Source organism: Felis catus, chromosome D4 (assembly GCF_018350175.1).
Source record: "Felis catus isolate Fca126 chromosome D4, F.catus_Fca126_mat1.0, whole genome shotgun sequence".
NCBI classification, from domain to species: Eukaryota; Metazoa; Chordata; class Mammalia; order Carnivora; family Felidae; genus Felis; species Felis catus.
The window spans coordinates 80,352,070-80,369,695 of record NC_058380.1 but is presented as its reverse complement, the minus strand read 5'-3'; the positions used below and the strand labels follow the sequence as shown (position 1 = coordinate 80,369,695).

Below are 17,626 nucleotides of genomic sequence, written 5' to 3'. Positions count from 1 at the left end.
CGCCTCATGCTTCTCCCGCCGCTGCATGCTAAATGCAATCCACATTAGCTCCATCCTGGCCCGTGACCTAGTGATAGCCAGCCTGGTCCACATGTCCAGGGAGGCATCCTAACCTTTGCAGACAGAAAGCCTGAAAGTAGGATGAAGGGAGGGATAGAAGAATATGTCAAGTGTCTCCTGGCCAAAGGCCAGCTACTCAGCAGGGCGGTGGAGCCCGGCCACGTTGCTTTCTCTTTTTCCCAAATCCAGAAACCAGCCCAGGAACCTCCTTGCTGGTACTGATCCAAGTAGTGGGTGAGGTCAGACTTTGTAATCCACACGTACGTAGGAACACCAGGAATCGCTTTTACCCACCAGAACAAGGCTGGGAGCTGTGCTGTATTCTCTGCACGGATTCCCATGTCTCGGGGAAGATCGGCTCTCAGAAGGAGCCCCTTTCAGGGTAGCTGGGAGTCCTGGCATTTCCCTCTGTAAACATCACGGGCAGCTGGCCGGCTTGCTGTAAGCTTCTGCCTTCCAGCTGCTGTCTTGTCTCCTGTGAGCTGCTGAATGCAGAGCAGATTGGAACTTGGCGAGCAGTCCTTTTTCCGATCCCCTGTGAACTTCATGTGAAGGAAGATAAATACCCTGCCTACAATAAACAGTAGGAAGAGAGGCGGCAGCTTTAGAAAGCTCTGGCTGTGGCAGAGTCACGAGGGCAAGAAATGGTTTAGAAATGATACACATTTTCCCATCACATCATGGGAACTGATTAATTTTCATGCAAGATGGTAATATACTATTAGAAGTATTTTTAGATTATCAGAAAAAGGATTACCGCTTTCCTGCCTAGCAGGGACTAAACAGCTATATAATACCATTAGTTGTTATCACTTGCCATTTACATAGCTCTTACCCTTTTTTTTTTTTTGTAAGTTTATGTATTTTTGATTGAGAGAGAGAGCAGGGGAGGGGCAGAGAGAGAGGGGCGGGGGGGCGGAGGAGACAGAGAGAGAGAGAGAGAGAGAGAGAGAGAGAGAGAACTCCAAGCAGGCTCCAGAGCTGTCAGCCCAGAGACCGAGGCAGGGCCCGGACTCCTGAACCTTGAGATCATGACCTGAGCCAAAATCGAATCGGGAGCTTCTTAACAGAGGTACGCAGACTTCCCCCTTTACACTTTCCAAAGAGCTTCATTCACAACCATCTTACCAGATCTTCAAAGAAACTTGCACAGAATTGGGCAGTGTAATTAGCCCCATCTCACAAATGAGGAATCTCTAGGTCGAGCAGTTTAAGAGCCTCACTAGGGTCACAAAGCGAAGCGGGGTAGAGCCCCGGCACCAATCACTAAATTCCCAGGATCACGTTTCAGGTCATCTCTCATTTATTCACCCCCTGCCGTGGATCCATCCCTCTGCCAGTGCTTGCGCTACAAAGACAGACTACTCTTAAGAAACGCCTAGTCCAGCAGAGAAGCGGTGATGTAGGTCAGCAATACTGGCCGCTGCAAAGGGGCAGTATTTGCAAAGCGCTTTGCAAAGCGCAAAGGGGAAAGTGTTTAAGTCTGCCCCGTCTGGCAAGGTTCACAGAGGAGAAGACACTTGAGCTGTGTCTTGAGTGATGAGTAACAATGTGCCAGTCTCATGGCATGCGGGAGAGAGAGGGGAGAGGACATCCAAGCAGAGGGGACACCTGCACGAAGGCCCTGGGACATGCAACGTGGCGCATGTGGGACGCACACCTTGTCCTGTGTAGGGTGTGCAGGAGGGCGTGGGACGGAGTGAGGCCAAAGGGCCAGCAGTCAGAGGACGCCTACACCAAACTAAGGCGCTGCCCTGAAGGTGGTAGGAAGGAGCATTGGCAAATTCTGTGCTGTAAGCATCTTCATGGAGCGTGCTACAAAGTGGGTCTGTACCCTGATCTCCCCCTATAACAATGTCCCCCATTCACTTTTTGTTCTAGCAATGCTGTGCTGCTTATATATATATATATAGCTCAGCAAACCTAGGCTGTGCCATGGCTCTGTGCCATTTCATGCATTATTGTCTCTGCCTTGGATGCTCTCATGCCACCCTCAGAAAATTGTTATTTCAGGTTGCCTGGGTGGCTCAGTCAGTTGAGCGTCCGTCTCATGATTTTGGCTCGATTCCAGGGTCGTGAGATCGAGCCCTGCATCGGCACTGAGTGTGGGGCCTGCTTGGGATTCTCTCTCTCTCTCTCTCTCTCTCTCTCTCTCTCTCTCTCTCTCCCTCCCCCCCTCCCTCCCCCTGCCCTCCGCCCCTCTCCCCTGCTCATACTCTCTCTCTCTCTATCTCTCTGAAATAAAAAATGTAAAGGGTACCTGGGTGGCTCAGTCAGTTAAGCATCCAACTTCGGCTCAGGTCATGATCTCACGGTTCGTGAGTTCGAGCCCCACGTCGGGCTCTGTGCCGACAGCTTGGACCCTGGAGCCTGCTTCAGATTCTGCATCTCCCTCTCTCTCTGCCCCTCGCCTGCTCACATTCTGTCTCTCTCTCAAAAATAAATAAACATTAAAACAATTTTATAAAATAAAAAAAAATTTTTATTTAAAAATTTAAAAAAAAAATGTTATTTCTTCCTTGAAGACACAGTTCACACACCACCCCGGCCACCTACAAGTGTCCTTCCTTTGTCCCATAAAGTCTCCCTTCATTCCCCATCCGCTTTGAAGGAACAGTGCCTGCTGCTGAGCGATATCTCAGTATTTGTTGACTAACTGAATGAATTAATGGAATTAAGGAATAAGTGAATGTATTTTATTAAAATTCTAAATACACACTCCACTTCCTGATGCTCTGTTGTCTTAGTCCATCCGGGCTGCTCCAACCAAATCCCACAGATTGGTGGCTCAGGAACAGCAGGACTTCTTACTCACAGTCCTGGAGGCTGGACTCGGGGGCTGAGGAGTGTCCACTTCCTAGATCCTAGATGGCTGTGAGGGTTCAACCCTGACCTGATGGGCGTCTCAAAGGCCCCGCCTCCTAATGCCATCATGTTGGGGCTGAGGCCTCCGCGTCTGAATTATGAGGGAACACAGACATTGAGTCGATAGGGCTTACTAAAGAAAATCAGCCAGTGTTTAAGATGTTCCATAGAACAACATTCCTTGCAGTCATCTTAAAGAAGGAGTTGGTCGGCCGGTGTGCAATCGCTCCCTTTCTGTTACAGATCCTCACTAAGGATTCCGTGACCATTAGTGTGGATGGCGTGGTCTATTACCGCGTTCAGAACGCAACTCTGGCTGTGGCAAATATCACCAATGCCGACTCCGCAACCCGTCTTTTGGCACAAACGACTCTGAGGAACGTTCTGGGCACCAAGAACCTCTCTCAGATCCTGTCTGACAGGGAAGAAATTGCACACAACATGCAGGTGAGGCGTGTGCCGGGGCTGATACCCACCAGAAATCAAAAGATGAAGCAAAGGGTCATTGGTTGTTTGACAGCTTTTTACTCATTCCAACTGGGGGATCACTGGCCTGCCTTCTTCCCTTCGTAGAAAGGTTTCCTCAAACCTGATTTGGTGGAAGGGAATATTTTTCACACAGAAAGCTCATGGGTTAATAGCTCAGATGCATGCATCGTTTGGTTTTTTTTTTTTTTTTTATTCCCTTCAGTGTAGTTTTGTTTTGTTTCCCGAGAACCAGTCATTAACCTTTTTCTTGAGCATAATAATCCAGAGGCCGTTCTGCAAGACAGTGCAGGTATTGTTAAATTCTCGTGTGGGTCCCATGACTTCCCTTGGAACTCCTATGCTTTCCAGTCTTACTTGGGTAATAGATTACAAATTAAACCTGACTTGCTCAACAAAGATAAAGCACTCTAACCTGAGATCTTGTTACTTGTATCAGTGTCATGGTGTGTAGAATCTGTGACCTTACCTGATGTCCACAGCCACCATATGAGACAGGAAGTAAGATTTCATTCCACCATGGTAAAGGGACCAAGTTGAAGCAGGAGGAAGTAATGTGGCTTACGTGGAGTCATATTAGATCAGGAGCCAGCTGGCCACCTGTTTCTATCAGTAAAGTTTTATTGGGATACAGCCACTCCCATTGGCTTAGGTATTACCCACAGCTGTTTTTGACCTACATCGACACAGTTCACAGTTGCAACAGACACTGAAAGTAAACGATCACTGTCTGGCCCTTGTAGGAAGTGTGCCAACCTCTGCATGAGCTTCTTAGGAACAGAATCAGGATCAGCTCCCTGGGACCCAGCCCCCTAGCTCAGCCTTCCATCCAGCGCAGGAGAAGTAAGCTCTCTCCCGGCTCTCCCCCAGCGCCCTGTCTGCTCTAGACCCCAGTGCTCTACCGTAGGCCTCTGGGCTGGGCTGAGCATTCCTGGCTTGCCTTCTCTCTTCCTGACAGTGTACCCTGGATGACGCCACGGACGACTGGGGAATAAAGGTGGAGCGCGTGGAAATTAAGGACGTGAAGCTGCCTGTGCAGCTCCAGAGGGCGATGGCTGCAGAGGCGGAGGCATCTCGGGAGGCCCGAGCCAAGGTAACCTCCCTTTCCTTTTCTTTCCTTTTCTTCTCATTTCTTCTCTTTTTTTCTCTTTTCTTCTCTTTTCTTTTCTTTTCTTTTCTTTTCTCTTTTTTCTTTTCCTTTGTTTTTCTTTTCTTTTCTTTCTTTCTCTTTTTTTCTTTCAGTTTGCTTTGCCTGTCGAGTTTTCTTTTTAAGGAAAGCATGGTTGTTATAAAAATGGAAGTAATCTTAATGGGTTTAGCCAAGTTGAAAGCCTCCCTGTCACTTCAAGCCACAAGCCCCCCCAAGGGACCACCGCTCATGACAGCTTAGTATATACACCGGGGTTTTATTTGACTAGGGTGTTAGATTGCCGACTTATTTTGCGTAAGCATGGTCACACCCACGTATCGTTCTGTTCCTTGATCCTTTCACTTAACATCATCCTGTGAGCCCGTCAGTGTGTACAGAGCCATGTCATTCTTCTGTGACTGCATGTCCCGCTCCCCCCCCGCCCTGCCATGTCTCATACTTCATGCTCCGAGTCCCCCACTAAGGACAAAGGAACAGCTCTGGCTTAGAGCAAGTGGACAGTCCGGTCCATGTGCCTACCATTTGTTCCTTCCCTGTCTTCTTTTTTGAAGTTTATTTACTTTGAGAGAGAGAGTGACAGTGCATGCGGGATAGGGGTAGAGAGAGAGGGAGAGAGAGAGTTGCGTGGAACCCAACGCAGGGCTTGAACTCACGAACCGTGAGATCATGGCCTGAGCTAATCCTTGCCTATTTTTGTCTTCTCTTTCATTCTCTCTTTTCTCAGGACCTTCTTCCTTCTTACTGTTCCCTCTTCCTCTCTGTCCTCTTCTTTTTTTCACTCCTCTCATGTCTGCTTTTCCCCCTCCTTCTTGTCGTCACCATCCCTGCCTGCTTTCTGAGCCCACATGGGTGCATGCCCCATAGGAGAAGTGTTGAGGAAATATCTATTAATCTAACCTAGGAAAGAGGGTCTCTGGAGCTAATTCATAAGGACACGGGGATATCTCGCCAAACCCAAGGATGGGAAGTAGAGTCAAGTCCCATCAGAAATGGAGCCAGGGACTGCAGTGTGGTCAAGACCAAAGGGAGCTAATCATTCCATCTCCTGGGCCTCATCTCACTGCTGACAGCTGGAGGGCAGAGTCAACTCTCAAGTTCACACACCTCCCTCAGCTGAACACTAAAGGGGACAGACCCCCCCTTGATTCCAGATTCATAGCAGAGAGATTCTCTTTGGCCAAAGTTTGGTCGAAAGGGCAAATTCAGGGGGCGCCTGGGTGGCTCAGTCGGTTAAGCGTCTGACTTCAGCTCAGGTCATGATCTCACGGTTTGTGGGTTCGAGCCCCACGTCAGGCTCTGTGCTGATGGCTCAGAGGCTACTACTTCGGACTCTGTCTCTTTCTCTCTCTGCCCTCCTGGCGCTCTCTCTCTCTCTCTCAAAAATAAATAAACATTAAGAACACTTTTTTAAAAAAAGGGCAAACTCAGATATTAAGTTCCACAGCCCTTTGCCTGTGAATGGGTGAAGGAAGAGGGCCAGTCTTCATCGGAGGGGTTGCTGTGGACTTAACAGATCTCCCAAGACACAAGGGGCAGACCAATCCATTGTTTTTGTTAGGAAATAGTAATAAGGGCACCTGGGTGGCTCAGTCGGTTAACCGTCCAACTTCAGCTCAGGTCACGATCTTACAGTTCATGAGTTTGAGCCCCACGTGGGGCCCCGTGCTGACAGCTCAGAGCCTGGAGTCTGCTTTGGATTCTGTGGCTCCCTCTCTCTCTGCCCCTCCCCCGCCTCAAAAATAAATAAACATTAAAAAAAATTTTTTTTTTAAAAGAAAATAGTAGTAGCTGGTGATAATTGACTAAGCACAGAGCCCTGCCCTTCTAGTAGGATGCCCTTTAAGCCACACATTGGGGACTATAATTTCTTAGCCAGCATCAAATAGAACAGCAGCTCCTTTGACACTATACCCAGAATTTTCTACTAACCAGAATTGTTAGCTTTTCCTAATGTGATAATTGATGCTCATGAGGGCAACCTGGTAATTCTGTGGAACCTCCAGTACTGCCATCACATTGAGAAGACTCAGTGGTATTTCTGGTAACATTAAATATGCCCTACTATAATCGAACTGGTATTTTGAAAAACAGGAATCGCTTTTATCTAGATTACGTCATTAACCAACAGCCCCATTCCAAGCCATACTGAAGAGACTACTTAGAATGTCAGGGCCTGAAGGGTCCTTAGAGATTATCTTCTGAAGCTGACAGATAACCTGGTCCAGAGGCTGCCCCTGCACCCTCCTATTCCCCTGCCGGGAAGCAAGCACAGCACTGTTTTCCGCTGAGCTTAGGCTTGACCTCAGAACCCATCTGTTGCCCTTCAGGTAACAGTCCTCAACTGCTTGGCCTTGGCCCTAAAAATGAAACTTATTTGCCATCCCACTATTCAGATGAAAAGATTGAGCCCAGAAAATTCATGTGATTTTCCTCAAGGTCACACGGTCGATTAGTGGCAGTGGAAATCAGAATTCCCCTCTGGCTCCTCTGGGCTTTCCACGATGGACTAAGCCCCTTGGGCAAGTGCTTTCACCAGTTAGGAAAGAGAAGTCCTTATAACAATGGGAAGAGATGAAGGAAGCCGGTTAGAATTCTGAATGACTGTGCTCCACCTGGATGAGACTGTAGGGATCGTCTGGAACAGTCTCGTGGACCTGGGCAGTATCTGTCTTTAAGATTAGGGTGAACACATCGAATCACAAGGAGTCTATCCTTTCTGTAAAACACAGTAACCCTGCAACAACCATAAGGCTTATATATTCAAAATGGTACAGTCAGGCTCTCATGGAAAGTAGGGAGTCCATTTCTTCAACAAATAAATTGTGAAAGAAAAGGGTAAGAGAGCCTATAGATTAAGAGCCTTCAGAGAGAAATCCCTCTCTGAAGAAATTTCCGTTACATAGCCATCAGGGAAATGCAAATTCAAATCGCAGGCAGATGCCACACTAGACATCTACCGGGATGGCTAAAAAGAAAAGAGCCAAGTGTGGACGACGGAAGAACTCATACTCCTGTTTTGTCAGTGAGACCACAGATTTGGTACCAGCATTTTGGAAAACTGTCTGGCAGTGTGTATCCAACAGACACGCACTTGTGTGTCTACCAAAACACACAAGGCGTGTACTAGAATGTTCACAGCAGCACTTCGTATTACCTCAACCTGGAAACTGCCCACATGTCCCTTGTGGTTGAATGCATAAAGTATGCTTCGTTCACACGGAGGAACACCATGCCACGAAGAGAATGAACATGAAAGTGCTGGCAAACATGGTTTGAGAGAAAGGAGCCAGGCACAAAAGATTCTCCCACAAGCTTGACCGTGTGTTAGTCGAACGTCTTTTTCAATGTTTTAGACCAGCTCTTAACGGCTTGAAATGTGATACCTTCTACACTTGCGACCATCCTGATTTCCTCGCTCATAACTCTCAGAAAAACGCCTGCCACGTGCTTTCGGGCGCACATTCCTGGGTCTCATCCTCTATTCATTGAGAAGGTGAAGGTATAGGGATGCAGATCCCCTTTCTCTGCCCTTCGCGGGCCAGCCCGCCTGGGCTACAGAAGGAGACAACAGTACCAGCCTCACAGACCTGAAAATGGCTGGTTGTCAAGGGACGGTCTGTAAACACGGAAGTGGGGATCAACATGGGGGTGCTGGGCATTGGCAGAAGCCCCACACCGCCACAGGCATCTTGCTTTGCCTTCTGAGGGCCGATTCATGGCATCTACGTGGCCTGTGTTCAGACCGAACCAGTGGTTACTGCCTTCACATCTTGGGCAGCGTCCTCAGACCAGCTTTCCTGTTAACAGCCCGTGTGCCTAGTCTGGTGGGTCTGGCTTCTCGGCCAAGAGCTCGTATATTGACAGTAGTGGGAGATTAGATATCTTTGCAGCCGGTCCATCGCCAGACCAAAAACAAAGTGCCTAATTGGACCTCTGAGATGACGCGGAAAAAGCCAGAGCCTGCCGTTCTCGGGCAGGAGCTTGTTTTGCATTCCGTACGTACAGGGTTTGCCTTGGAGGACACGGTTCCGTGCATCTTTTTGAGGGCACCTGGAGTGCCCCCTCTCACAGACCTAGGTAGGACGTTCTGGGTATCTTGACAAACTAAGGTTTTTATCCTCTAAACTGAGTGCCTTCTCTCGGTGACACCATATCCTGTATCACCCGTCTCACCTAATGGCACCCCCCAGGCAACCGAAACCTAGAAACCCACGGCTCAGCCTCTGTTCCTCTTCCTCCCCGTACCCAGCCAGCCTCCAAACTGCTGACTCTCCTGAAAAGCACCGCCCCCGGCCCGTTTCCCCCTCCCACCCCACATCCCCGTTACCAGCCAGTCACACCAGTCACTCTGAGGCCGTCCTGTTAGCAGCTCTCGGTGTCTCCTCTTCTCATCCATCCTCTGACGTCTGTCCGTGTGTTTTCTCCAACTGGATCTGATGAGGTTCCTTGCTCAAAACTGTTCAGCAGCTTCCCTCTGCCTCCAGACTGCAGACGAAACACCCCAGCCTCTCCTCTGCCTCACACTGCATTCGGCCACTTAGATTTTTCTGGAATATACCAGCTTTTTAAAACCTTGGTACCTTGATGTGTGTGCTGCCTGAAGTCTTCTTCTTCATCTGTGGCCAAACGACAAAGCTTTCATCCTGTCCTATTCAACTTCCATAATCTCATCAGCTCGTGTTCTGCAAAGCCTGCTTTGCTGAGTGCTGGCCCTGTGCCTTGTACCTGTCTGTCTACATTTCTCACGCTGGAATGAAGTGATCCGTTCCCATGTCTATCTCCCCTGCTTGACCGGGAGCCAAAGGAGGCAAGGGGGTCCACTCTCTTCCCTAGCTACTGCACAGGGCTTGACCCCTAGGCGGCTCCCGGCATTTACTCTAGAAGTGAATGAAACCCCACTGGTCGTGAGACTATCGTGTTCAACTCGGATATTCATGGGAGTATTCTGAACCATGAATATTTTGAGATCCCTGTGAAAACAACCCAGTTGGAACTGCGCCGTTAAGCTTAGTGAGCATGGTATCTTCACGCCCTCTTCTAGGATTATGGAGTAAGAGTAACTCACCACCTTGATTGGCTTCTGAGTCCTTTATACATTAAGGCATAGCTGGATTCAAAAACCAGGTCTTGACTTTCCTATACGATAGCCTCCGTTTATACATTTCACACTTAATGTACCTTTCTGTCTTCCTCACAATGGCCCTAAAAGGCAGGTACTATCCCGTTTTAAGTGTAAGAAACCAGAGCTCAGAATGTTAAATAACCTCTCTGAGGACACTCAGCTGGTGAGGGTTAGGTTTGGAATTTGAGTACAAGCCTGTCCCACTCCAAAGCCCCTGCTTTCCCCCCGACCCCAGTGATGTTCACACTTTTATGCCCATGTAACCTCAAGAGGAATTTAGACAAACTAGATGTCCCATCACACATTTTAAGTAGACATGTGAACATTTTCATTTGAATTTATATACTTGGCTAAGCGTATAATCTGACATGTTTTAAATATTGACATTTTATTTTATTTTATTTTATTTTAAATGTTTATTTTTGAGAGAGAGAGAGTGAGCAGGGGAGGAGCAGAGAGAGAGAGAGAGAGAGAGAGAGAGAGAGAGAATCCCAAGCAGGCTCTGCGCTGTCAGCAAGGAGCCCAACGTGGGGCTCAAACTCACGAATTGTGAGATCATGACCTGAGCCGAAATCGAGAGTCAGATGCTTAACTGACTGGGGCACCTGGTTGGCTCGGTTGGAGGAACACGCAACTCCTGATCTTGGGGTCATGAGTTTGAGCCCCAGGTTGGGTACAGAGATTACTAAAAAAATAAACAAACTTTTAAAAAATTAATTAATTAATTAAAACTTCACATCACTCATTTCAATGTATCCAGTGAAATTCAAACAACATAATGATTCCATCATCTGTTTAAAATACGTAAATAAGCTCTTTCAATAGGCATGTTTCATTGTCCCTTTTCTTTTCTCCTTGAACTTGTATTTCCACTCTGCCTCCTCATGGAGTCTTTTCCTAATACAATATATTTTGTCATGAATTACTTTATTACTCCTACCGCAACACATTTAGTATTGAAGTGGTTTTTTTTTTTTTAAGTTTATTTATTTTGAGAGAGAGAGAGAGTGAGCACGTTCAGGGGAGGGGTAGAGAGGGAGAGAGAGAATCCCCAGCAGGCCCCTTGCCGTCATCACAAAGCCCTTGATGGGGCTCAAGTCCACCAACCATGAGATCATGACCTGAGCCGAAATCAAGAGTCGGACGCTTAACTGACTGAGCCACCCAGGCATCCCTAGTACTGAAGTTAAAATTAATATTTTAAACATTTCCTGTGACTACAAATAAGGCATTTAAATGTTTCAGAATTTCTCCCAAATAATTTTTTTCTTTCACTAGAAATGCTTATCTTAACAAGATAAAGAATTCCTGTGTTTGCAGCTAGCTGGCTGTCACGTACTGCCAGAATGAGACAAGATTAAACATCAGTTCTAGTCTTAACTTTTCATTTTTGTACCTCGAAGGACTGAGAACTTTTGTTTACATAAATAAGTAGGTGGAAATGAAAGTTGTGTTTAAAGTCATGCCATGCAGTCCTTCACACTGTTTCTGAATTACGTGTTAAAAATCATACAGTGATCTTTCATTTAAAAATATGTTTAATGGATGTTAAAAAAAAAAAAAAGGGGGCGCCTGGGTGGCTCAGTTGGTTAAGTGGCCGACTTCGGCTCAGGTCACGATCTCGCGGTCCGTGAGTTCGAGCCCCGCGTCAGGCTCTGTGCTAACAGCTCGGAGCCTGGAGCCTGTTTCAGATTCTGTGTCTCCCTCTCTCTGACCCTCCCCCGTTCATGCTCTGTCTCTCTCTGTCTCAAAAATAAATAAATGTTAAAAAAAAATATGTTTAATGGTCATCAGCTTTCAGTTCCATAAGGTCCTCTGTCCTTTCTTTAAAATCAAACAACTGGAAATTGAACACCTGGGTGGCTCAGTCGGTTTAGCATCTGATTCTTGATTTTGGCTCAGGTCATGATCTCACAGTCTTGAGATCAAGCCCCGTGTTGGGCACTGGGCTGGGTGTAGAGCCTGCTTAAGATTCTCTCTCTCTCTCTCTCTCTCTCTCTCTCAATCAATCAATAAATAACTGGAAATTCATGTGACTTGCAAAAGGATTTGTGTCCATTCACTAGTTCAACCCCTATTTTGAGTTGCCCCTCTGTTCGGTCCCCTGAAGCATGCAAGAAAAGCCACAGTAAGAGACGATGTCTCAATCTCAGGCACACAGTCAGGCAAATCAGACATAGGAAAAAGGACATATGGAAATGGGGTAACTGGAAATGGATTTCCTTAAAACTATTCTGGCGCATTCCTGGAGAAGGCTTTGTGTGCACACCCTGGTTTGAAGACTGCCCCTTGACACCTGTATTTTCTCCAGTCTGACCACTCCCTCCTCCTGTTCCATAGGTCATTGCAGCCGAGGGAGAAATGAACGCATCCAGGGCTCTGAAAGAAGCCTCCATGGTCATCACTGAGTCTCCCGCGGCCCTTCAGCTGCGGTACCTCCAGACACTGACCACCATTGCTGCTGAGAAAAACTCCACGATCGTCTTCCCCCTGCCCATAGACATGCTGCAAGGCATCGTGGGGGCAAAGAAGTGAGCCACAGAGGCCAACGCAGAGACGCGCCCTTCCCTGCCAGGGTAGAGTGGGGACCAAATCAGCCTTTAACCTGTAAGGAGCGAGTAGGGCGGGACCTTGACTATTCCTCCTTCCTTTCCTTTCCCGTATGTTGACTGCGAGGTGCTTAGAATGTGTAGTGAGCCTAGCCACAGATACAGATGAGGATTGTTAGCTTGTAAATACTGAGAAAGAGAAGGGATGTGGGGAGGGGGTTGGCAATTGGTGATCTGTAAGATCATTTCGATCATTTCTTAACTCTTTTAAAATATTTAAAGTTCATACGTTTAGATCATTAGGTAATAGGCTAAATCCCCCTTCTTTTGACTTTCCCTGGGTCATTCTGCAGCCAGACCAAAGGCAAGAAAACAGGACACCCTGGCTGGACAAATGCTTTGCAGAAAGCAGTGACCTTAGGCTACAACCAGCTCCTCTGGGCCATATGTGCCTTACCTCCGGGGAATCTTAAGGAAACGTTCCTACCATCCGTTTACTTTCTAAGCCCAGACCACGTTTCAAAATAATCCTCACTTGAGAGTTGGCATTTTTGTGCCTATACCTGTCAACACTGGAGGAAATGGTCAAGGTCGGTGAAAAAGATGATCTTAACCCTTAAAAGACTTCTAAATCTACTATCACAAAGATCCTTTAAGAATAATAAGAATAGTTCTCTCTTTCTTTTAAACTTCTTTTAGCCTCTTTATGACTCAGTGATTCCTCTGTGGTCTTTCAAACCAGCTAAATACTTGTCACAAAAGTGCTTTTTCCTCACTTTTGCCTATTTTCATACATCAGGTTCTAAATAGTTCTGATTTTTAAATAAAACGTTCTCTAAGTTCTATACACAATTCTTTGTATACCCATTTGAATGGCTTAAGGACTAATCCTTTTTTTCTAAAAAATAGGTAAAGCAATTCTCTCTTATTGTCTGCATGCTATTAACTATCGGACACTGTGAAATACCTTGGTTACCAGGCCCATTCATTAAATATTCTGAGGAATTCACAATATATTGGGCACGTAATAACCAATGAGCTTGGGAACACACTGTCAGACTTAAGATATATAGATGGAGGGTTTGTTTTTTTTTTTAATTTGCCGAGTCCTCCTTTTCTATCACGTGTGGTCAGTGCCCAGAGAGGAAGTGGGCAGCCCCTCCTACCCAGTTCCTTGTTCCACAATGGTAGGAAGCCTTTTGCAAATGCCTGTGAATTTTGCAAATGCCCGTGAATCTGAGCAACCTGGCATTCTTCCTGTTGGTCCGGCAACTTGGCTGGTGACACTTAAACCACTTCCTCCTCGTGGCTCCGAGTTCACCTAGAGAGGTCTTGGGAATAGCAGCTTCCTTACCCAGAGCCACCCTTCATACTGGTCCTTAGCTGCATCCCTCTGTCTGTCCCAGACTATGAATGTCCCCTCCCCGATCGCCCATTTCCAAGCTTATTTTAGAAAACCTTGAACCGCGCATCCATGTTCTCAGCTGAGTTTATTACATGTATATGGAGCATTTTGACTTGGAACTCGTTACGTTTCTATTTATAATTTTTTAACTAATGATTTTCTCTCTTTCGTGCGGTGACTCACCCTCGACCAGTGAGGACCAGGAAACAGCCCCATAACCTGGCTGAAAACCTCTTCTCAGGCTTAGAGTAACAGTGCTTTCTGCTCCTTTGAGCGTCCCTATTTCCAGATACCAGTCTTCACCTCTCTGCCTTGTGGATTCATAGCCCAATAGGTTGGGATTAAATTGCTTGAGAGGGAGGAAGCATAAAAGGGGTCTAGGATGAGCGCTGGTGCAAGAGTGTTCTCCACGTGGCCTCCCTTTCCAATGCTGTACATAATAAAGTGTGCACTTTTACTCATTTTCTTTGGGTGAGAGTCTGTTTCTGCCTGGATTTAGTGTCTGTGGATTTCATTTTTCGGAAATGGCACATGTGATCCTCTGGTCCCGGGCTGGCTGCATTGGCTTCTCGGTGTGCTTTATGTGGGCCAAAAAATGCGGAGAGGTTAAAGTTGCCCAACTGCCGTCTTTCTTGCCTAGGCCCCTTCTGGAGCACCTGCCCATATATTTTCCCTGGGGAGTTCGAGATCCATGGACACCCTGAATCCTTTGCTAGTTTAATCACCCTTTGCCCGAATCCAAGCAGGACAGGAACTCACTTCTGTCACCCCGTGGTCTGTTACAGCTCCAATGCCTTGCAGGCTGCCTGGCCCAAGGCACATAACAGGTACCTATTGACCAGCCCAAAGTCAGACACAGGATCCAAGCCCAGGCCGGCCTTTTCGTCGCCTGTCATGGCGCCTCACGATGACTTCTATATGGTAGACGACAAAATCCAAGGTCATGTTTTGGGGGGGGGAAAGTTGTTAGGAGAAACTACGTGGTTGAACTTTGAGAGAAAAATACGAAGTCCGAGCAACTCTTGCCCCGGGCAACTTCCTTTTTTGGAGCGCTGTAGAGTTAGGAGGCCACAGCCACCAATAAACTGAAATTGGCTAATAAACCACCTTGCGTGCCAGAAGAAATGAAGAATTCAGGGGTAGGTCCCCTGCAATTTGACCCCCCACAGGTTTGCAGGAGGGGAGCTGGCTTGTCCAGACAGGACTCCGTCTGCCTTGAGGGAAGGCCCTTGGAAGCTCTAGGCTGTAAATGCTGCTTTTGTCCCAGGACTTTGCATCTGTCAAAGTGATTGCTTTGACTGCAAGTAACTCTTTGGGTAAGTGAGGTGGGAGTTACAGGATCCCGTCCAAATCTCTCAGCATGGCAGTTGAGGTGGGCCCGGCCTACCTCTCACGATGTGAGGCCTAGCACTCCCCACCTGCTCCCCCACGGCCCCCTCTGTACTTGCTGCACACTCTGAGATGACTCCCTGCCCCTCCAGCCCCGTGTCTCACCTGGAAAATTCCTTCTCTCCTCTCATCACCTCTGCAATGAATCACAGTCTCTAGACGTAGGGCCCCTGGGGCCTAAAAAGCCCCCTGGGCAATCCGAGTGATCAGCAGCTTTGGAAATAGCAGTGTAAACACACATGCACACCCTTCCCAGCATCTACACCTTCCCACTGGCTTCTGTTCTACAGTCCTATGCATGGGAGTCTCTTACGGTTGGAGATCAGGTTGGGGGAGGTGGTGCAGAACAAAAGCAGGGGCAACACGAGAAAAGACCAGAAGACGCGAGGGGAGGAAAGGGGGTCTGTCCCGCAGCAGTTCCTTGCTCCGGTTGGAACATCCATGGAGAAAAGGTTTAGGAGAAGTTCACGGGAAAGGCTAAGAGGGACTTTGTGACACCCTGAATATGAACAGAGATTCAGGGTCCCGGGGACACAAAGCGGGGCACAGAGGAAGTCCCTCTCCCACAACTTTGGGAGCATTCAGGGGCACCTCTCATGACGGTAACTGCAGGAGCAGATTTCTGCAAAGAGTTCGGGGCAGCAGAATGACTCAACGGAATACAGGGGAAGCCAGGGAGGTGTGGGCAGATTAGTTACAGGGTATGGCAGCTGTGAGGACGCGCCTTGCCCAGACTTCTACTGCAGGGGAATATAAATGACTAAGGGCCCCAGCTGCTGGCTTTGAGTGCTGGTCCCCACAGGTGCACCAAAGCCACACCTCCCGGGACGACTGAATGCAGGGGAGACAAGACACGCTGTACCTGCTCCTGGGAGGCACACAGCGCCTTCAATGGCTGATTGGACTGTGGCTCAAAAACTCTTTGAATCAAAGAGCTGTTTGCGCCCCAGTGTTCACAGCAGCCTGGTTCACAATAGCCAAAAGGTGGAAACGACCTGAGTCCCCGCCGCTGGATGAATGGTTAAGCAAAATGTGTATACGCACAATGGAGTATTATTCGGCCACAAAAAGGAAATTTTGGTATTTGCTATAACATGTATGAATCTTGAGAAAACATTATGCTAAGTGAAATAAGCCCGACACAGAGGACAAATACCGTATGAGAAAAGGCAAATCCATAGAGACAGAAAGTCAAATAAAGGTTACAAGGAGCAAAGGGGCCCCGGGTGGCTCGGTCGGTTAGGCGTCTGGCTCGTGCTTTCGGCTCAGGTCATGATCTCACGGTTCACGAGTTCGAGCTCCCATTGGGCTCTGCGCTGACAGCGCTGAGCCTGCTTGGGGTTCTCTCCCTCTTTGTCTCTCTGCCCCTCCCCTGCTGGCACTCTCTCTCAAAATAAATAAATGGTGCTGACTCCACAACACTGTAAATGTATGTAATGACACTGCATACCGCTTAGAAATAGTCAAAATGATTATTATGTATCATTTACCATGATAAAAAATACACCCAAAACCAGAAAATACCTAGGAATAAATCTAACCAAAGAGGTGAAAAACCCATACACTGAAAACTATAGAAAGTTTATGAAAGAAATTGAAGAAGACACAAAGAAATGGAAAAAGATTCCATGCTCCTGGAGAGGAAGAACAAATATTGTTAAAATGTCGATACTACCCAAAGCAATCTATGTATTCAATGCAATCCCTATCAAGTAACACCAGCATTCTTCACAGAGCTAGAACAAACAGTCCTAAAATTTGTATGGAACCAGAAAAGACCCCGAATAGCCAAAGCAATCTTGAAAAAGAAAACCAAAGCTGGAGGCATCACAATCCCAGACTTCAAGCTGTGTTACAAAGCTGTAATCATTAAGACAGTATGGTACTTGCACAAACACAGACACTCAGATCAATGGAACAGAATAGCGAACCCAGAAATGGGCCCACAAATGGATGGCCAACTAATCTTTGACAAAGCAGGAAAGAATATCCAATGGAATAAAGACAGTCTCTTCAGCAAGTGGTGCTGGGAAAACTCAACAGCAACGTGCAGAAGAATGAACCTGGACCACTTTCTTACACCATACCCCAAAATAAACTCAAAATGGATGAAAGACCTCAATGTAAGACAGGAAGCCATCAAAATCCTCAAGGAGAAAGCAGGCAAAAACCTCTGTGACCTTGGCCACAGCAACTTCTTACTCAACACGTCTCTGGAGGCAAGGGAAACCAAAGCAAAAATGAACTATTGGGACCTCGTCAAGATAAAAAAGCTTCCGCACAGCAAAAGAAACAATCGGCAAAACTAAAAGGCAACCGACAGAATGGGAGAAGATATCTGCAAATGATCTATCAGATAAAGGATTAGTATCCAAAATCTATAAAGAACTATCAAACTCAACACCCAAAAGCCAAATAATCCAGTGAAGAAATGGGCAAAAGACATGAATAGACACTTCTCCAAAAAAGACATCCAGATGGCCAACTGACACATGAAAAAATGCTCCACATCACTCATCCTCAGGGAAATACAAATCAAAACCACAATGAGATACCACCTCACATCTGTCAGAATGGCTAACGTTAACAACTCAGGCAAC

General features: G+C 47.1%; 1 protein-coding gene across 1 annotated transcript in view; it reads left to right on the top strand.

Moving 5' to 3' along the window:
* STOM (stomatin) overlaps positions 1–14,098 on the top strand; it is a 31,892-nt gene extending 17,794 nt beyond the window's left edge. The window contains exons 5-7 of the mRNA XM_003995814.6: positions 3,169–3,372; positions 4,370–4,504; positions 12,024–14,098. Of these exons, the coding sequence (XP_003995863.2) occupies positions 3,169–3,372; positions 4,370–4,504; positions 12,024–12,218 (534 nt within the window). The 3' untranslated portion in view covers positions 12,219–14,098. The remainder of the gene's footprint in view (positions 1–3,168; positions 3,373–4,369; positions 4,505–12,023) is intronic.
* The last annotated feature ends 3,528 nt before the right edge of the window (positions 14,099–17,626 follow it).